Source organism: Mesoplodon bidens, assembly GCF_964165515.1.
Source record: "Mesoplodon bidens genome assembly, chromosome: 15".
Taxonomy (NCBI): Eukaryota; Metazoa; Chordata; class Mammalia; order Artiodactyla; family Ziphiidae; genus Mesoplodon; species Mesoplodon bidens.
In genome coordinates this window covers 79,410,821-79,431,911 of record NC_138171.1, presented here as the reverse complement: position 1 = coordinate 79,431,911, position 21,091 = coordinate 79,410,821, and the positions used below count along the sequence as shown (strand labels likewise).

Genomic DNA, 21,091 nt, shown 5'->3' with positions numbered 1-21,091 from the left:
TCTTTGCCGTGACTATCTTTGAGAGCTTCCTTGCTTTTCAGTAGAACAAGATGCTTCAGGCTCCTCTTGGTCACTTCTTTAGCCAGACTCAGAACCAGTCATTTTCCCAAGGATCCCTATTTCTTTTTAACAGGAAATGGTATGATTCTAATATGATAACCTAATTTTATTATTTTCACTGTAATTTCCATGTTAGCCTCTGGGTCATGATATTGTCACTGTTGCCTTTCTCACATGGAGTTCATGGTCTCAGCAGTAAATATTTTTATTGGAAATCAAAATGAAAGTTTAGCCTACTGGTTTATAACTATATGCTTATAGATGTTTAAATAAAATGATAGCTGTGTGGGTTCTTAATCTGGGGTTTGTGGACCCTGTGGAATCTATGCATGGGTTTTCGTGGAGAATTCTGCGTATTGACTGAAACTGTTTAATTTTAGGCAAAGATACATCTTTTTTTCTCATAACTTTGGGGAAATTAGGAAGCATAATCTTAGGTAATTGAATAAAATTGTAAATAAATTTCTTGGCTAAAATAAAAAGTTAAAAAGTAATACAAGTGTGTGTATTTCCTTCTTTTACTAACATTATTTCTTAATAATAGTGTTAAATGAAAACCTTGAAAAATGCTAAATTTTATATTGTCTATTTGCCTTTGCTACATGTCTCATTTGATGTGGTCTACCTATTTTGCTTTTTCCTTCTTTTACCTGCTTATATGATGGTTATGCTAGTTGGTGGTAGGAAAACTTTGGGACCATTTCTTTATTCTTATTCCTTAATTTCTACTCTGATCTAGACAAATGAATATGATTACCATTTTCCTTTCCACCTTCAGAACTTTTCTGTCTTTCTCCAATCTCAGAACCACCCTTGATGCTGTGTTGAGTAGAGAAAGGGATAAGCAATGACTGGTGAACAGATTTAACACTTTTTTTCCATCTTATTTCACAAGGCCTCTAAACACAGAATGTTGTTTTTAAATTCTGAGTACAGCTTTGAAACTGATGAAATGATTTATATATTGCCTCTCTTTTGTACAGAGGAATTTACTGAGATGTAACATCAACTCAAACTTCCCTTTTCGGCTTTTAAAGAGGCCCTAACCATTCAAATCAGCCTCATAAATCACTTCTAAATTTTGTCATTAGGAAGATTATTAATTAAATGTTTAATATATTGGCTGGCTTAGTAGTTATAGGTTAAATTTACAGTATAGTATAACTGTCTTGCTTATGTTCTTTCTGTCTGTGGGCTTCATACTCCATATATAATCAATATGTGTGCTGAAATATTTATTTTACATTACATCACATCTACATTATTGTAGATGTTTACAGCTATGTCTTGGCTTTTTTTTTTTAACTCATAAAATGCACACTATGGTTTTGATGCAAAATGAAATCTCCACTTTTAACATTATTCCTTTGGGACTGTTTAATGATTGTTTTTAGGATGTCATGGTTAAAATTGAGGGCTATGTACAGTCCTAAGTATTGGTATCAGTATTTGTTGTGCTACTTATCTGCAGGTAATTATTACTTTGATCTTGATCATGGATTCAGGTTTTTGAGGCTTTTGAGTTTTCTTTGCTTGTATCTCCTTTATTTGCGTGCTGATATTAGCCTTATTTCTGCAGTGGTGGACTATCTTGAAACAAGCATATTAGAGTTACAAGACTTGGATTTTAGACTCTTAGCTCTTCCACTTCACTTTTCTTATTTGTCAAATTGGGATGACAGTACCTTCCTTGCAAGTTAATTGTAGGGCCTTTAAGTGATGACATTTGTGAAAACCCCAGGTACATGGTAGTTGATCAGTTAATGGTGATTTAACAGCTTTTTAAAAGTGTTTTCTCCTAAGTGGTCAGTTCATTGCAAGCCTCTTAACTAAATTTTACCAAAAGTTATTGAAATTCCAAAAGTACTTCCAGCTATAAAATTTTGTCCTGAGGAATTTGAAATCATTTAAGCTAAGCCATTTATTTTTCCAATGAAGAAACTGAGATACGGAGATCTTAAGTGACTCATTTCAGGTTCCACAGCTGGAGGTGGTTCCCCTCACCTCCCTGATGGAACAGAAATCCAGATAGAAACTGTACAGGAGCAGCAACTGAACATGGCCAGCAGTGCTGCTTCTGTGATGGCTGCTGCTCTAATGAAGTTCTCAAGTGGAGAGAAGTCTAATGCTCATACATGTAGTATGTTTTCCAGACAAATGCAATAGTAGCGATAGGGGCTCCAACATAGCCAAGGAACACCACTCCTGCTGGGGTGATTTTTCTGATTCTTTCTGCTGCCTGGGACCATGTGTCCCTGGTGCCCTGATTAGAGTGTTGTATTTAGATAACTAAATTGAGAAAATTTAGAGCAGAAAGCAAGATCCTATTTCATCATCTGTATTCATGCTCATGAGTATTGGATAAGTTCCCACACTGAGATGTGACTTTGACAGAGAGAGGGGCCCAGGGAAAGAAGAAGAGACTCAAGCTTTGGGGTGGGCACCTCTGTGTTGTTAACCACAGATATCTGACACTGCTGTGACAGATTGGATCAAGGATTTTCACACTCATTTTTTTTTGAAACTTTTTTGTTTGTTTGTATGTCTTAGTTTCTTTGAAACAGGTTTCAGTCTATGAAAATATTTGCATTCGCAAAACTGGAATTCTTCCCATTTATGCAACTGCTTCTTCAGATAAATCTTTTGTGGTTTTGTTATACCTTCTCAATAAAATTGATACTAGTATAATAAGTAATAAATATCAAGCATTTAGTATATTTAGCATATGCCTAGCACTGTGCTCTACATGAGAGATTTTCCTGTTTAATTGTCACCATTCTAGTATATTTTTCTGTATTTTAAATAATTATGAAAGGCTAAAGCACATATCAATTGCATCCTAGTTTGTAAGAGAGGTCTCTAGGAGATAGTTGTAAAATTGGTTTTTCTATTGGTTATTTATTATTTATAAAAAAAAATCGGAAAAGCCTAAGTTGTTTTTGATAGATTATTGTAAATATCCAAAGTATGCTGATGGGTTACAGGTTAGAGAGAACTGAATACTGGGGAGACACTAAATGTGTGTTGGTGACCATACCCTTTGGACTAGGCTGGATCAGACATCTTCACTACTTATTCCATCTCTTTATAAAGCTCCTTACGTTTTCTTCTTGTATGTAATAGGTTCCAGGTTTGATAGCCATGGGGACACTCTGAAGACTGAAATCACGTGTGTTCTATCACTTTTAAGGCAGCCCTCTCTTTAATTTCACAAGACAGACTTGAAAACCAGAAGTAACCCAACTCCAAAATTGGCAGTAAATCCTCTGACAGGGAAAAGGTGACGTACTGTGTAATAAATTCCTTTGTTGAAAAAGAGATGTTGCAGTAGTGGAAACTGAAGTACCAAATGTTTCCTTTTAGATTTGGAAAGGCCTTTCCTCATTACTTATCTGTCCCTGTGGACTTCTAACAGGGAATGTGTTGAAAGATTTTTCAGATGCCCACTCGCCGCAGTGAGCGTGAATGGCAGCATTTATAAGATGACATAAATACTTGAAAATCATCAGGAAGCCTTGGAGATGGGTAGTGTGCCAGGGGTACTGAATGTGAGCTTTTGTTCCTGCTGATCCTGCTCTGGGATGCAGGCCGCCTGGGAATGTGGGGTATTTCTCTCCTGTGAATGCAGCTTCACTCTCCCTCTCTGGGGGTCTTTGTATCAGAACTGAGGTTAGGGTGGTTTAGAAGAAATAAAGTCTCCAGAAGAAGAGAAAGATCTGTGGGATTAGGATTTGTAGTTAAAAATCCTAATCTCATTTTTAGGTCCTCTGGAGGAATTATATCCTAATCCTCTACCATTTAAACAGTAGATTAAAACCCTACATTAAAAACTTGACACATAACGGCCTTTTAATTTTCGTTTTGTAATAATCTGGCTCATGCCCACCACTGCTGCCACCACTAAATGAGATGAAGATAAAACAATTAAAAATTATCTTGAGATGCAGTGAAGACATATCTTAAATGTCAGCCAAGAGTTGGTAAGTTTTCATGTTTCTCTGTCCTTATTGTAAATGCTTTTCAGTTTGCCACTTAACCTTTTGGAATTAAAACGTGATTTGACAATATGACTTTATTGGGCTATTATGTTACATATTTTTAATTATCTTAATTTGAAGGCTGCATCTATCACTAATGCTGAAGTGAAAATACCAAATGTGTGACGGAGGGCGGATGAAATAAAACACCTGGAGCATTCTTCACGAACTCAGATATAGGGCAGTGAAGTGTATGGGACCAAATCCCATAATGGGAGACCCTGCCTTGCCCTTTACTATTGTACCTGAAGAGAAAGTATGGTGAATGCAGGAGTGTAACATTGATGTTGGGCATTGAACCTCTTGGGAAAGAAAGATAGGCGTTTATTACTGGAATTGGGAAAAATAACAGAAGGAATGCGTAACAAAGATCGTGCATAACCCATAATCCCTGGATAACCACAGTTAAAATGTTTCCTACCAAACTAAGTGAAATCTTTATTATATTATTTGTTTTGTTCTGATAATGAAAGGTTTACCCACGTGATCATTTTGACCCTAGGTGAGAGCTCAGCTTTCTTGGAAGCAGCAGCTTTCAGAATTGCAAGCCAAAGGCTGAACTCCTCTTTAAATGTATTCTAGGCTCTCAGTGATGATTGTCAGGCTAGCTGGGAATCACCTTGTTCTCACAGAAACAAAATACAGAGAAAAGGATGAGGAGAGACAGGAAAGTGATAGCTAATGGCTTTTCTTAAGGCAGTCATTATCCATTGCAGTATGAAGTGCTTACTCAGTGCCCAACCCCACGCTGAATGTTTTACGTCTGTTGTCTCATTTTGTCCTTGTGAGGTAGTTACTACTCCCATTCCCCATTTTCACAGTAGAGGAAACTGAGGCTTAAATAAAGAGTCCCAGACTCACTCAGCTGGATTCAAACATCAGTCTGACTGTCGAATAGAAAATACTAACCCTTACTCTACAGGACTTTATGGCCTTAAGGTAAGGAGGGTGTGTGTGTGTGTGTGTGTGTGTGTGTGTGTGTGTGTGTGTGTGTGTGTGTGTGTGTGTGTGTGTGTGTGTGTGTGTGTGTGTGTGTGTGTGTGTGTGTGTGTGTGTGTGTGTGTGTGTGTGTGTGTGTGTGTGTGTGTGTGTGTGACAGAGGGAGAGGGAGAAGGTGAGGGAGAGGGAGAGAATGAATGAGAGAATGAGAAAATTGAATACATAGAACACAGAAGGCAACCCTGCTGCTTAACCCACAATTCTCAGGTTTTTCCTTTAGTAAAGATATAGAAGCTCTTCTGTAATGTAGGCCAGAGTGTTCACTAGAGAAATGATGGCATTGTTGGAAACATCAAGATGAGGAAAAAACAAAAATACTCTATTAACTCTTCTAGTTTCCTCAGAGTTGGCAACTTTTTTTGGATTCTAAACAAACCCACAGATAGGCACTCTAATGATGGCCTCGCGGAAGTGGTTTCACATGGCTCAGGGAAGTGGTCGTCCCTTACATGGATAAAAGGGGCTCTTAAATATCTAAGACTCCGTTTTCAGGCATCATAAGGATTTATTTTAATCAAATCAGTCTTATTTATTCAAACAAATTATAAAGAAATTTGGTTTTTGGTAGAAATTAAACATATCATGAATTTTCCAAAATAACTCAGTTAAGATAAACGTTATCAAGCCAAATCATCTTTTTCATGTCTTTGTGCTAATGGTGTCTGATAAATACATCTACATGAACTTATCAGAAATTGTATTTGACTCAATACAAAGTTGTATGTTTGAAAGGAAGAAGTCATCTTCTTTCAATGTAAAGTTTTCTGAGCCATTTTCTTTCACCAGCAAATGGCTTTCTATATAGATTAAGAATGCACTTGGTACATGTCTCTTTTTGCATTATGGTTTTCTCAGGGTATATGCCCAGTAGTGGGATTGCTGGGTCATATGGTAGTTCTATTTGTAGTTTTTTAAAGAACCTCCATACTGTTTTCCATAGTGGTTGTATCAATTTACCTTCCCACCAACGCATATATATGGAATCTAAAAAAAAAAAAAAAATGGTACTGATGAACCTAGTTGCAGGGCAGGAATAAAGAGGTAGACATAGAGAATGGACTTGAGGACATGGGGTGGGAGGGGGAAGCTGGGGCGAAGTGAGAGTGGCATGGACATATATACACACAACGGAATGTAAAACAGTTGGCTGGTGGGAAGCAGCAGCATAGCACAGGGAGATCGGCTCGGTGCTCTGTGATGACCTAGAGGGGTGGGATAGGGAGGGTGGGAGGGAGGCTTAAGAGGAAGGTGATACGGGGACATGTGTATGCATATGGCTGATTCGCTTTGTTGTGCAACAGAAACTAACACAGTATTGTGAAGCAATTATACTCCAATAAAGATCTATTTTAAAAAAAAAGAATGCATTTGGCCCCAAATGTCGCTTGGTGGTTGAATGGATAAGCAAAATGTGTTATGTACATACAGTGGAATATTATTCAACCTTAAAAAGGAAGGAAATTCTGAAACATGCTACAATATGGATGAGCCTTGAGGACATTATATTAACTGAATTAAGTCAGTCACAAAAGGACAAAAGTGTATGATTCCACTTACATGAGATACCTAGAGTAGTCAAATTCATAGAAATGGAAAGTATTTTGGTTGCCAGGGCTAGAGGGCAGGGGGAATGGGGGAGTTGTTGAATGGGTACAGTTTCAGTTTGGGAAGATGAATAAGTTCTGGAGATGGATGGTGGTGATGATTGTACAACAATGCGAGTAAAAATGCCACTGAATTGTACACTTAAAAATGATTGGTAAATTTCATGTTATATATATATTTTAACAAAATAAAGAAAAAAAGAAGAATTCATTTGGGCTTAAAAAAGAGAACTCAATTATAGTGGCTTAAACAGATAGATTTTGTTTTCTTTTATATCTCATGTAACAAGACACCTCGGAGGAGACTGGGGCTGGTCGGGCTACCCAGCAATGCTGTCTGGTACCTGGGTCTGTCCTTTGTCTCCCACCTTCCTCAATGGGTAGGCCTTCCTGCCTATGAATGTCACCCGCTGATCACAGGATGGCAGCTGCACCTCGTTTAGCTGTGCAGGTGCAGGCATGGGAAGTTGGATTTAGTCAGATGTTGCAAAGACATTTAACGTAGTGCTCCCTGAATATCCATTATCCATACACTCCTCTGTGTTTCACAGCCCCCCCCCCCATTGCAGTTGCCTGAGACCGTGTGGCTATTTCTGGCCAGTGGACAAGAGTGGAAATGATATGTGTGACTTCCAGGCTAAAGCTGTAAAGTGGCCCTGGGTAGCCCTCTCGTTCTCCTGCAAAGGGGTATGATCCAGGAGGTGCAGTTATAGATGATGGAGCCTCCATTAGCCTGGGTTTGTTCCTGAGTGACTGTTGGAAGCACATTCCCTGGTGACCCAGGTACAACTTATAACATTAATGAGAAATTATATTTTTGTTGTGTTAAGCCACTGAGATTTGGGGGTTGTTTGTTGTTGCAGGCTCGTATAGTTATTCTGACTCATATTCCAGCGTGGGCTTTTGCCAGATAAGTTTGATGAAGTGAGCAAAACATGGAGGCTTTCAGGAGTAGGAGAAAGGGTATAAGTTGATGAAGCATGGAATTTTAGTTGGATAAGGGAGGAAGTGAGGATCTAAGGGCAGTGAGGAATAGTTCAAAAGCAGCAGAATTAATGGGATGGCACTTTCTGGTGAGGTAGAGGGAATGTTGAAATTAGAGTAGTCAAGAGATGAGCTGGAAAGTTAGGAGGGGTGGGCTGACTGCAGCTGAGACTATGGAGAAGTTAATGTTATTGATTATGGCAGAATCGTGGGAGTGAATTTACAAGGCAGTGTGGATAATTTGAAGAGAGGATTTCAGAAAATCCAGAAGCTAAGGTACTGGGTAATACCTAATATTTTAATATCTAGTAGATATTAAAATCAGTAAGAATTATGACGAGGTATAGTGTTGCGCAGAGTAGAAGTAAGCTGGGAGCTTAAGTCTCAAAGAAATGAGTTTGTAAGTCTGAAACTGTTTCTATTCACCCTCACTCCAGAATGATAGTTTAACTGATTCTAGGTTGACAGGTTTTTTTCTGTTTGTTTATTGCCTTAGCATCTTTAAGATATTAGCCTTCTGGCCTCTTCGTTGCTTGGGAATATGTAACTTACCAGTTCAATTTTTTTTTATAATTAATAATCGATAATCAATCATTCTTTTTTTAAATTTATTTATTTTATTTTTGGCTGTGTTGGGTCTTCATTTCTGTGCGAGGGCTTTCTCTAGTTGTGGCAAGTGGGGGCCACTCTTCATCACGGTGCGCGGGCCTCTCACTATCGCGGCCTCTCTTGTTGCGGAGCACAGGCTCCAGACGCGCAGGCTCAGTAGTTGTGGCTCACGGGACTAGTTGCTCTGCGGCATGTGGGATCTTCCCAGACCAGGGCTTGAACCCGTGTCCCCTGCATTAGCAGGCAGATTCTCAACCACTGCGCCACCAGGGAAGCCCCCACCAGTTCAATTTTTAAATTAAAAAAAAATTTTTTTGGAGATCACCTTTTTCTTTGTGATTAGTTTTCTTTTATTTTTTTATGTTTTATTTATCGCTTTAATACTAGTGCCTAACAAGTGCCTGGCATAAAGAAGATGCCATTAGTGGCTTTGGGGATTCCTGTTTCCTCCTTTTCTTGGGGACTTAAGGAGTTGGAGAGGGGTGCATAGTCCCTAGTGCCATCTGCTCACACTGACACCCATGGCGATGGCAGTCACTTGGACTGGGCTTTGAACATCAGCCAGGCAGGGTGCTGCAGAGGTGTCCCTAGGTCCCAGCTGTATGACTCCTTCAGATCTGGAGGGCCCCTCTGTGACTTCCCCGCTTCTCTTGGGGATACAGAAATCATTTGGCTGCTCCCATGCATGAGAGGGCACAGCAACTCTTCAAGGCTGCCCATCTGCCCAGGTGCTTGCTGAGACTCTCCTTACTGGCCTCTCTCTCTTTTTTTAACATCTTTATTGGAGTATAATTGCTTTACAGTGGTGTGTTAGTGTCTGCTTTATAACAAAGTGAATCAGCTGTACATATACATATATCCCCATATCTCCTCCCTCTTGCGTCTCCCTCCCACCCTCCCTACCCCACCCCTCTAGGTGGTCACAAAGCACCAAGCTGATCTCCCTGTGCTATGTGGCTGCTTCCCACTAGCTATCTATTTTACATTTGGTAGCATATATATGTCCATGCCAATCTCTCACTTCATCCCAGCTTACACTTCCCCCTCCCCTTGTCCTCAAGTCCATTCTCTACGTCTGCGTCTTTATTCTGTCCTGCCCCTAGGTTTGTCAGAACCATTTTTTTTTGATTCCATATATATGTGTTAGCATACGATATTTATTTTTCTCTTTCTGACTTACTTCACTCTGTATGACGTACTCTAGGTCCATCCACCTCACTAAAAATAACTCAGTTTCCTTTCTTTTTATGGCTGAGTAATATTCCATTGTATATTTGTGCCACATCTTCTTTATCCATTCATCTGTCGATGGACACTTAGGTTGCTTCCATGTCCTGGCTATTGTAAATAGAGCTGCAATGAACATTGTGGTACATGACTCTTTTTGAATCATGTTTTTCACAGGGTATATGCCCGGTAGTGGGATTGCTGGGTCGTATGGTAGTTCTATTTTTTTTTTTTTTTTTAAGGAACCTCCATACTGTTGTCCATAGTGGCTGTATCAATTTACATTCCCACCAACATTGCAAGAGGGTTCCCTTTTCTCCACACCCTCTCCTGCATGTATAGTTAGTAGATTTTTTGATGATGGCCATTCTGACTGGTGTGAGGTGATACCTCATTGTAGTTTTGATTTGCATTTCTCTAATGATTAGTGATGTTGAGTATCCTTTCATGTGTTTGTTGGCAATCTGTATATCTTCTTTGGAGAAATGTCTGTTTAGGTCCTCTGCCCAATTTTGGACTGGGTTGTTTGTTTTTTTGATATTGAGCTGCATGAGCTGCTTGTTAATTTTGGAGATTAATCCTTTGTCAGTTGCTTCATTTGCAAAGATTTTCTCCCATTCTGAGGGATGTCTTTTCATCTTGCTTATGTTTTCCTTTGCTGTGCAAAAGCTTTTAAGTTTCATTAGGTCCCATTTGTTTATTTTTGTTTTTATTTCCATTTCTGTAGGAGGTGGGTCAAAAAGGATCTTGCTGTGATTTATGTCATAGAGTGTTCTGCCTATGTTTTCCTCTAAGAGTTTGATAGTATCTGGGCTTACATTTAGTTCTTTAATCCATTTTGAGTTTATTTTTGTGTATGGTGTTAGGGAGTGTTCTAATTTCATTCTTTTACGTGTAGCTGTCCAATTTTCCCAGCACCACTTACTGAAGAGTCTGTCTTTTCTCCATTGTATATTCTTGCCTCCTTTATTGAAAATAAAGTGACCATGTGTGCGTGGATTTATCTCTGGGCTTTCTATCCTGTTCCATTGATCTATATTTCTGTTTTTGTGCCAGTACCATACTGTCTTGATGTAGATTTGTAGTACAGTCTGAAGTTCAGGAGCCTGATTCCTCCAGCTCTGTTTTTCTTTCTCAAGATTGCTTTGGCTATTCAGGGTCTTTTGTGTTTCCATACAAATTGTGAAATTTTTTGTTCTAGTTCCGTGAAAAATGCCATTGGTAGTTTGACAGGGATTGCATTGAATCTGTAGATTGCTTTGGGCAGTATAGTCATTTTCACAATGTTGATTCTTCCAATCCAAGAACATGGTATATCTCTCCATCTGTTTGTATCATCTTTACTTTCTTTCATCAGTGTCTTCTAGTTTTCTGCATAGAGGTCTTTTGTCTCCTTAGGTAGGTTTATTCCTAAGTATTTTATTCTTTTTGTTGCAATGGTAAAAGGGAGTGTTTCCTTAATTTCTCTTTCAGATTTTTCATCATTAGTGTATAAGAATGCAAGAGATTTCTGTGCATTAATTTTGTATCCCGCTACTTTACAAAATTCATTGATTAGCTCTAGCAGTTTTCTCGTGGAATCTTTAGGATTCTTTATGTATAGTATCATGTCATCTGCAAACAGTGATAGCTTTACTTCTTCTTTTCCAATTTGGATTCCTTTTATTTCTTTTCTTCTCTGATTGCTGTGGCTGAAACTTCCAAAACTATGTTGAATAATAGTGGTGAGAGTGGACAAGCTTGTCTTGTTCCTGATCTTAGAGAAAATGATTTCAGTTTTTCACCATTGAGAACGATGTTGGCTGTGTGTTTGTCATATATGGCCTTTATTATGTTGAAGTAAGTTCCTTCTATGCCTACTTTCTGGAGGGTTTTTATCATAAATGGGTGTTGAATTTTGTCGAAAGCTTTTTCTGCATCTATTTAGATGATCATATGGTTTTTCTTCTTCAGTTTGTTAAACTGGTGTGCCACGTTGATTGATTTGTGTATATTGAAGAATCATTGCATTCCTGGGTTAAATCCCACTTGATCATGGTGTATGATTCTTTTAATGTGCTGTTGGATTCTGTTTGCTATTATTTTGTTGAGGATTATTGCATCTATGTTCATCAGTGATATTGGCCTGTAGTTTTCTTTTTTTTGTGACATCTTTGTCTGGTTCTGGTATCAGGGTGATGGTGGCCTCGCAGAATGAGTTTGGGAGTATTTCTACCTCTGCTATATTTTGGAAGAATTTGAGAGGGATAGGTGTTAGCTCTTCTCTAAATGTTTGATAGAATTCGCCTGTGAAGCCATCTGGTTCTGGGCTTTTGTTTGTTGGAAGATTTTTAATCACAGTCTCAATTTCAGTGCTTGTGATTGGTCTATTCATATTTTCTATTTCTTCCTGATTCAGTCTTGGCAGGTTGTGCATTTCTAAGAATTTGTCCATTTCTTCCAGGTTGTCCATTTAATTGGCATAGAGTTGCTTGTAGTAATCTCTCATGATCTTTGTATTTCTGCAGTGTCAGTTGTTACTTCTCCTTTTTCATTTCTCATTCTATTGATTTGAGTCTTCTTTTTTTTCTTGATGAGTCTGGCTAATGGTTTATCAATTTTGTTTATCTTCTCAAAGAACCAGCTTTTAGTTCTATTGATCTTTGCTATCGTTTCCTTCATTTCTTTTTCATTTACTTCTGATCTGATATTATGATTTCTTTCCTTCTGCTAACTTTGGGGTTTGTCTGTTCTTCTTTCTCTAATTGCTTTAGGTGTAGGGTTAGGTTGTTTATTTGAGATTTTTCTTGTTTCTTGAGGTAGGATTGTATTGCTATAAACTTCCATCTTAGAACTGCTTTTGCTACATCCCATAGGTTTTGGTTTGTTGTGTTTTCATTGTCATTTGTTTCTAGGTATTTTTTGATTTCCTCTTTGATTTCTTCAGTGATCTCTTGGTTATTTAGTAGTGTATTGTTTAGCCTCCATGTGTTAGTATTTTTTTTACAGATTTTTTCCCTGTAATTGATATCTAGTCTCATAGCATTGTGGTCTGAAAAGATACTTGATACGATTTAATTTTCTTAAATTTACCAAGGCTTGATTTGTGACCCAAGATATGATCTATCCTGGAGAATGTTCCATGAGCACTTGAGAAGAAAGTGTAATCTGTTTTTGGATGGAATGTCCTATCAGTATCAATTAAGTCCATTGTGATTCATTTTTAATATTTTCTCTTTGTCTTTCTTCTGGCATTTTCCACTATGGTATACCTAAGGATAGATTTGTTTTTATTTACTTTTTTTGGAACTCTGTATTCATCTTCAATGTAAGGATTTCCTTATAGCTTAAATTCTGGAAACGTATTTATTATTTCTTCAAAGATTGGTGCCCCCTTCCCCATTCTTTCTCTTCTCTTTCAAAATGCTTATTACTATGTTGGATCTTCTCATTTTATACTTTAGGTTTCTTAACTCCTCATTTTCCTTCTCTTTATCATTCTAGACTGCTTTTAAGTTTTTTCCCATGGATATATATTCTAATTCTCCCTCTTGCATTGAGTGTTAATCAAATTTTTAAAAAGTATCTTTATTGGAGTATAATTGCTTTACAATGGTGTGTTAATTTCTGCTGTATAAAAAAGTGAACCAGCTATATCTATACACATATCCCCATATCCCCTCCGTCTTGTGTCTCCCTCCCACCCTCCCTATCCCACCCCTCTAGGGGGACACAGAGCACAGAGCTGATCTCCCTGTGCTGTGCAGCTGCTTAATTTGAAAACTTTTATTTGATTCCTTGAAAAATCTGTATACCCCTCCCAACCCCTGGCTCCCAGATTGCCCTGTTTTTTAAAATGTTGATTTCCCCTTTTATCTTTGTACTACAGATTGTTCTATTACAAGCCTGGTCTAACTATCATCTGTGAGCCAAATCTGACCCATGGCCTATATTTGCATGCCCAATGAACTAAGAATGATTTTTAATTTTTTAAAGGGTTCTTACAAAAATAAAAGGATGTTTGACAGAGATCATATGTAGCCTGCAAAGCCTAAACTGTTTACTTATCTTTTTTCTTTCTTTTCTTTTTTTTTTTTTACAGAAAATGTTTGTCAGTCTCTGTTCTATTACCACCACTTCTTGGTTTGGTAATCCCTCTGTTTTCTGCATATGCCCGTTCTGTCTTATAAGTGTGTGTGTGTGTGTGTGTGTGTTTTGTCTTTTTTTTCTTTTTTTTTTTTTTTTTGGCACGCGGGCCTCGCACTGTTGTGGCCTCTCCCGTTGCGGAGCACAGGCTCCGGACGCGCAGGCTCAGCGGCCATGGCTTACGGGCCCAGCCGCTCCGCGGCATGTGGGATCTTCCCCGGACTGGGGCACGAACTCGTGTCCCCTGCATCGGCAGGCGGACTCTCAACCACTGCGCCACCAGGGAAGCCCTGTTTTGTCATTTTTTATTGTGAATTCATCTTTAATGTGGGTTGTGAAAAGTTGAGGATCCACACAAGACAGGAAATGTATTATAATTTTTTTCCTGATAATATGGGTTTTTTTGTATACAGTCTGGTAACCACTGCCACTATCAATACATAGAACATTTCCATCACCTCAAGACATTCTTTTATTCCCTTTCACAATCAATTCCCCAGCCCCAGACCCTAGCAGTTACTGATCTGCTTTCTCCTGTTAGAGTTTTGGCTTCTCTAGGTTTTCATGTAATGTAGTTATAGAGTGAGTGCTGTTCTGTGTCTGGCTTCTTTCACTCAGCATAATGATTTTCTGATATTCACCCATGTTGTTGTGTATATCAGTAGATTTTCCTTTTCATTGCTGAGTACTATTTTAACATATGAATATATTGTAACTTGTTTATCCATTCACCTGCTGATGGGCATTTGTGTTTGTAAATTTTGGCTATTGAGAATAAAGCTGCTATGAGAATTCAAGTGCAAAACGTATTTTTCTCGGATAAAGTACCTAGGAATGAGGAACTGTGGTTTTAGTAGTAAGAAATATTTATCCTTCCTATGTCAATTACCCTGGAAAAATGAAAAATACAAACATTTCTTAGTCATATTTCATAATAAAATTTATCAGCACACCTGTTGTAAGATAGTTGAACTCATACATTTTCCACCTCTAAAGAGTCACACACTATCATACATTCAACATATTCCAAGATAATGCTTACTAACATGTAGGAAGATACTGTTCCTTACAAACTTCAATATATTATGAATAAAATGCATTCATATTATATATGAACAAAGAAGTCTTATTGAGAACTCTGTTGTGATTTCCTCTTTAGAGCAAAGGTAAGAGTTACAGAATCTCTAATTTTAAAAGAGGATGATTTCAATTAGTCCATCTTCAAGGAAATATATTTATAAACTGCCTACATGCTTCTTACACTAGTTATGTCTGCTTTAATTAAGGAAGGAAAATGTTCCTCATTTCCCAAGTGAGAAACATTTCCTAAAATCACAACATTCCCAGGGTTGTTCTTAGTCTAAACCTCCATATAGAAATGTCTGGAATAGAAATTTTTAAATATCAGAATCCAAGTGTGTAAGCTTTCACATTCAAAAGTGCAGAGAATCTCAACATCAACAAACTATATTTCTATAAAAATCAAAATTACAACTTACATATCCCTTATTTAAATAGCAGTGATGTCACTTTAGGGTTAACTGTAGGTAATCACTGGATTGTAATACATGCAGAGGTTAAGAAAATTTCAAATGTTCCTAAATATCATTATAAAAATGAATATTTTACATTATGTAAAATTATGATTATTATGGTCTCTAGAGAAAGATATATAAAGATATGAAAAAATAAACTTCAGTAATGACAAAGTAAAATTTTTACCTTCATTTCCAGTTGCTTTCTAAAATTACTAGTTAGTCTCAACCTCATTGAATTAATGAAAATAAAATGTATCCCATGACAGATTTTTGTGGCAGAACCTAGTCCTTTAAAAAACATATGAAACAAAAATAGCACGAGAAGTTTCCGGGTACAAATTATAATATATTATAATATTTAGATCCCCTCAACCAATTCTTGGAAACTCAACGTCATTGTTTGTAAACTAGTCATATAAAATGATTCTAAAAGTATAAATGAGTTTATATCGACCAGTTGACTCTGACAAGTTGCCATCCCACCACCGACCACAGATAGCATCCGACAGAAGCTTGTGGTGCTTAAAACACATTTCACTACCTGCCAAGGAGGCAGACTCCACGGTGGAGAAGACTGGAGCTGTAAGACACAGGTGGCTAAGTGCCACACAGTGACAGTGGTGCTGGCCAGTGGAGCAGGGGTACGTATTGTGTATCCCCAAGAAGGCTGCTCTGCCTGCATCAATGCACCCTTGTATGGCACAGAACTTCCAGAATTTTGGCTGTGGAGTTCTCTGAGGGTGAATGCGTGTACTGCCATCAGGCAGTTAGAGGTAAAGACATCAAGATGTTTTCAAGATGTTTTCAATCCTGGATCCTGGAGTGAAGAGGCTAAACTTTGTACCCCAATTGTACAGCAGGTTAAATTCTACATACCATCCTCTCCGGAGCTGCTGCCACAGCTTCTCCTTGTGGGTGAAGAGTCATCACATTGCTTTTTCACAGGGGGAATGTAAGAAGAAATGACAGCAAGCCTGGGCACAGCTCCGCACAAAGTGAAACACCTCCTCCTTGGAGGGAGAGTCAAGGTCATCAAAAAAGATACCCCCAGTACCCCTCCGCTCCCCACGATGGGCTATAAAAAAGTCATCATCACATCATTTTTAAAGTTTTGGGTAGAGATCTACACCATGTTCGTCACAAGCCTCCTTTAGAGTCCCATGAAAATGGACCGCATCCTCTTGGTTCAAGTATGTTGGAGTAAGGTCACATCCACCACCAAACCACCACTGCTTGTTACCTACCAGATCAAGACATGTGATTCTGTTGTGGACTTTGAGATGCCAAGGAAATGTATTGTAATTCTGATGTCTGGGTATGGGGCATACTGGAGTCTCAGTAACAGGAAACACACTAGGAAAGAGTGAGCTGGGACTGGGCTAAGGTTTGGGATTTGAGGGAGAGACATGGCCATGGAGGTTGGCTCTCAGCAGGCTGTGGGAATGTCCAGTGTTTCTGATGAGTCCAGGGTTCTCAGCTAAATCCTCAAGGTTGGTCTGTAGAGCACACAGTCAAGGCACTGGCATCTGAACTGAGTGTTCAGTAGCCAACCAGGGGTCCAACACCTCTGGGGAGATCTGACAAAATGTAGCAGCACCTCTGCCAACTACTGTGTCCTCTGGTTCTAGCACCAAGTAGGTGCTCATTAACAATCTGTTGTGTGAACAGATGGGGAAGGAAATGAAAATAAAGTTCATATTTTGGGGACTGATAAGTACCAGGCAGGAATCTGCTTCCAACCTTTGCCCTAGACTCCTAACCAAACAGGAAGAATCTGGAGAGATACCTCTAGTGGTGGTTTTGTAGATTCCTTTGGGATTTCTACATAAACAATTATATCATCTGCACATAGGAGCACTTTTGCCTTTTTCTTTCTGATCTTTATGCCTTCTACTTCATTTTCTTGACTTAGTGCAATGGCTCAAGCCTCCAGTATATTGTTGAATAAAAGCGATAAAAGCAGACATCATTGCCTTGTTCCTGGTCTTAGGGAGAAATAATTCAGTGTTTCACCATTAAGTATGAAGTTAACTGTAGATTTTTTGCAGATGTTCTTTATTTCTAGAAATTAATAATTGAATTTAGAGGCTTGATCAGATTGAGGTGTAATTTTTTTGGTGTGGGGCAAGACTACAAAGGTGTAATTTTATCAAGGGACATGTAATATCTGTTTGTATCTTTTTGTGATATTAGCAGCCATTGACGATTGTTGCCTATAGCAATTATTAAATTATAGGTTACAAACGGTTATATTCTAATTTTGTTAATTTCTTCTTCATTTATTAACTGGGATACTACTATGGAGAAAATTTTCCTTCATAAACCTTCTGGTTAACCTGCTACACAGTTCCTATAGGAAGGACAGAGAAATGCTTGATTGTTTTCTTTCATTTATCCATTTTCAGAATAGTGAATTGGTTCCATAGCATCTTCCAAAGGTGTTTTTAAAACATAAGCTATGAATTCACTGTGTTTCAGTCTATTTAGTCATTCTTATTGATGATAAATAATTGTGTATTTTTGTAAGTTCTTTTAGAATTTGGTATTTACCACTTTCCCTCTAGGTTTGTAGTTAGGTCTTCATTCTTTGTATAATCCTTGTCTTCTGCTAAGATCTGACAATATAAATACACTCTTGCTTGCATGATTAAGGACAAAAGGAAGATGTATTGAAAGACTTAATTTCTAATATCTGTGAATAAAGAATGGAACTGTTTGCCTCTGAATCACACTTTAGCTATATGGCAGCATATTCTAAGAAACCTTGGAATTTTGTGGATAAAGCCATAAAATCAAACTTTTCTTTGACTGGAACCTACAGAACAAGCTTTTGGTGTCAAGGCTCTTATGTTAAAGGTGATATATGTCAGAATAGAAGTCATAATTTTAAATTTCTTGGAAAAAAATCAAGCATTGGAGAACCCTATATATTCCTGTATAACTACAGAGGAAAAAGTCTTTCTGACACATACTGTGTATTTTTGCTGTAATGTTAACTTCATGTGGTTTAGCTGTTTGCCTTGAGGCATGTGTACATAACCTTCTGAACACCCATTTAGCTCATAATATGCCAGTTTCCTAACAATTATTATTGTTCTAAAGTATAACATTTCACTGTTCAACATCAAATACGTACACAAAGGGAATTAAAATTTATGGAGTTTCCTGAGCTTACACAGTGTCTCTACATAGTAAGTGTCGAAAATGGTTTCTTTTCTATTAGCTTTATTTTAATTTTTCCCGTGATTATAAAAATAATATTGTAAACATTTAACAAAATAGGGATCACCATAATCCTGCCCACAAAGTAATACATTAAATTGCATACCTAGATGAAGATCTAAGTGTAGATACTCACAAAGATCTTGAAGGAGATTTATATTTACTTTACCAAAAAATACAGGGAAGTTATTTCTGACAAAACATAGGTGACTTAAAAAAAAAAACTTTCACAAGTTTTGAACAGTTTGTATTTTGGCAATGAGTGTATAATGTATGTGTATACATAATATACATATATGTGTGTATACATACATGCATGTGTATATGGGGGGCAGAGGAAGTGGGGGGAAAGGAGGAGAGGTGTACATATGCAGAGAAAATTTCTGAAATGAATGTCACCAACATGATTTAACAATTAGAGATAACATTTTTAAGGGAGATTTGTTGTTAGCGCCTAATGTCTGTCACAGTACATACTAGCCAAACAGAAAATGTGTGTTCTATCAGTTTGTGTTGGTTTAAGTTTCATGAATTTAAGAACTTTTGATTAAAATATATTCACTACCATATATAAAATAAATAACCAACAAGGAACTACTGTATAGAAATTATAAAACAGTTTTTTGTGGTTATCCAGCAATGGAAATGAAACAGAACCCTAGGTAGAGAATCTAAATTCCTGTATTATGTGAATAATTCCTAGGAAAAAGGGGTTTCCTTTTATTTTTCTTTGTTTCCTTTTAAGATTAGACATGTGTTTCTTTAGTTTCTGTCCAATCTCTTTACTAAAATTACCAGATTGCTCGTAGAAATCATTTCATCCCTCACTGAATTATTCTCCAACATAACTACTTCTTCAGTGGTGCATAAGTGTGTTTTAATGCTAGTAAGACAAGAAGGATATTTAGTACTGCCTTTCCTCAACCGTTCTTGGTTTCCTTGGCTTTCTAGGATGTGGAGAGCATCTTGTGCGCACCATACTGGCTAGAGAATGTTCACACGCTTTACAAGCTGAAGATGCCCACCAAGCTCTGCTGGAAACTATGCAAAACAAGTTTATCAGTAAGTATAACATTAAGAAAATTACTTCCTTGTAAATAGAGGTTGTTCCTCTGAGCTGTAAGCTTCATGAGTCAGGTGCCACGTTTGTATTGCTAGACCTAGGTCCAGGGTTTAGCGTGGACTTAGACCCTAAATTAACATTGGCTGTGAAAAGAAATTCCATCAAAATAGCTACTACTGCATGAAATTTTCCACATAGCCAATATAATGCCCAAGTTGTGAGACACTGTCCAGGATTAGAGTCATACACAGTAGAATAAAATTCTACTAAAACAAAATTCAAGGGGCAACCTCATTTAAAAGTTTTTCTGTAATACAATTTGACTCTTTTTTTAAAAAAGTTAGTGTTGTATTCATGAATCCAGTGCTGCCACACACACTTGTGTAGGGTTGAGTTGAAATCTGGCCTGGCTTCATTTGCCAAACCCATATAACCTGATGTGAGGCTGCATCTGGTTGGAGGAAGGGATGGCTTTTTCTAATCTGCAGGAAGATTTTGTGTAGCCTCGCAATGGCCCTGTAGATAACTGTTACTGTGGATTAAAACTATTTGACTCGGGTTTTTCCCATCATTTAACATTGAGCTTACCACTATGGAAAGGCTTGTGAAGTTGTATAAAAAATATAAAATGTAGTTAAGAATAAAGGGGACTTCCCTGGCGGTCCAGTGGTTAAGACTCTGCGCTCCCAAGGCAGGTAGCACGGGTTCGATCCCTGTTTGGGGAACTAAGATCCCACATGCCACACAGCATGGCCAAAAAATAAAATAAATGAATGAATGAATAAATAAATAAAATTGAATTAAAAAAAAAAAGACGCCTCCGCTAACTCCTCCCAGCAACCCTATCCCATAAAAAATAAAAAAACAAACCCCAAAAAACAAGTTAAGTAATAAGTAATAAGCCATGAACACATAAATGAGGGGAAGAGTATCACAGGGTTAATCTGGGGGGTGTCTCCACGTAGAGAATCAAGACAGGATAATATAAGGTGCTAATTAAGTGGTGAGGACAACACAGATGAAAGCATAGGAAGAAATCACCCGAAAAGGATTCATGGATGAAGAACTCCTAGAACTGGCCCCAGGAGGCCGGGAAAGGTGGGGAAGAAAGGAGTGTGAGCACAGACATGACAGTGGGGTTAGGCGTGGTGAGGGCTCGACACCTGCATGACTCTTACCTGGAGGGAAGTGTTCCTGATGTGCAGCGGGGCTGGATCGGCCAGGTGAGGCCAGGTCCCGAGGGCCTTAAAATCTCCGTGTAGGAGTTCATGTTCGATCTGATAGAAAGGAGAGAACCCTTATGTATTCTTAAGTTGATCAATAAAACGTTTTAGGGGAGGGTTTATAAAGTAGATCTCAGGTTGTCCAAGACCATCTCTATAGGAGACCGACCTTAGGGGCTGGGAATGGTCCAGGCCATGGAGAGAAAATGGTGACTTTGAGGGAGGGGTCCATGGAGAAAGTGGAAATATTGATAGATTTTGCTGCTAGGAGAGTATGTAGCCCTCTGGGTCCAGTCAGGAGGTAGAAACCATACATTAGGTTAATCAGGAGGAGTTTAATATAAGGAATTGTTAACTATGATGAAAGAGTGGAGGCTGTAAGGAAACTGTCTGTGGTGCC

General features: G+C 38.1%; 1 protein-coding gene across 4 annotated transcripts in view; it reads left to right on the top strand.

Moving 5' to 3' along the window:
- The window catches only part of TASP1 (taspase 1), a 241,286-nt gene that overhangs the window by 130,086 nt on the left and 90,109 nt on the right, over nt 1-21,091 (top strand). For all 4 annotated transcript variants that reach the window (XR_014017692.1, XM_081257714.1, XM_081257713.1 and 1 more), the window contains one exon: nt 19,357-19,467. Coding sequence is in view for 3 of the 4 variants with exons in the window: in XM_081257714.1 (XP_081113840.1) it covers nt 19,357-19,467 (111 nt within the window). In the remaining variant the exon portion in view is untranslated. The remainder of the gene's footprint in view (nt 1-19,356; nt 19,468-21,091) is intronic.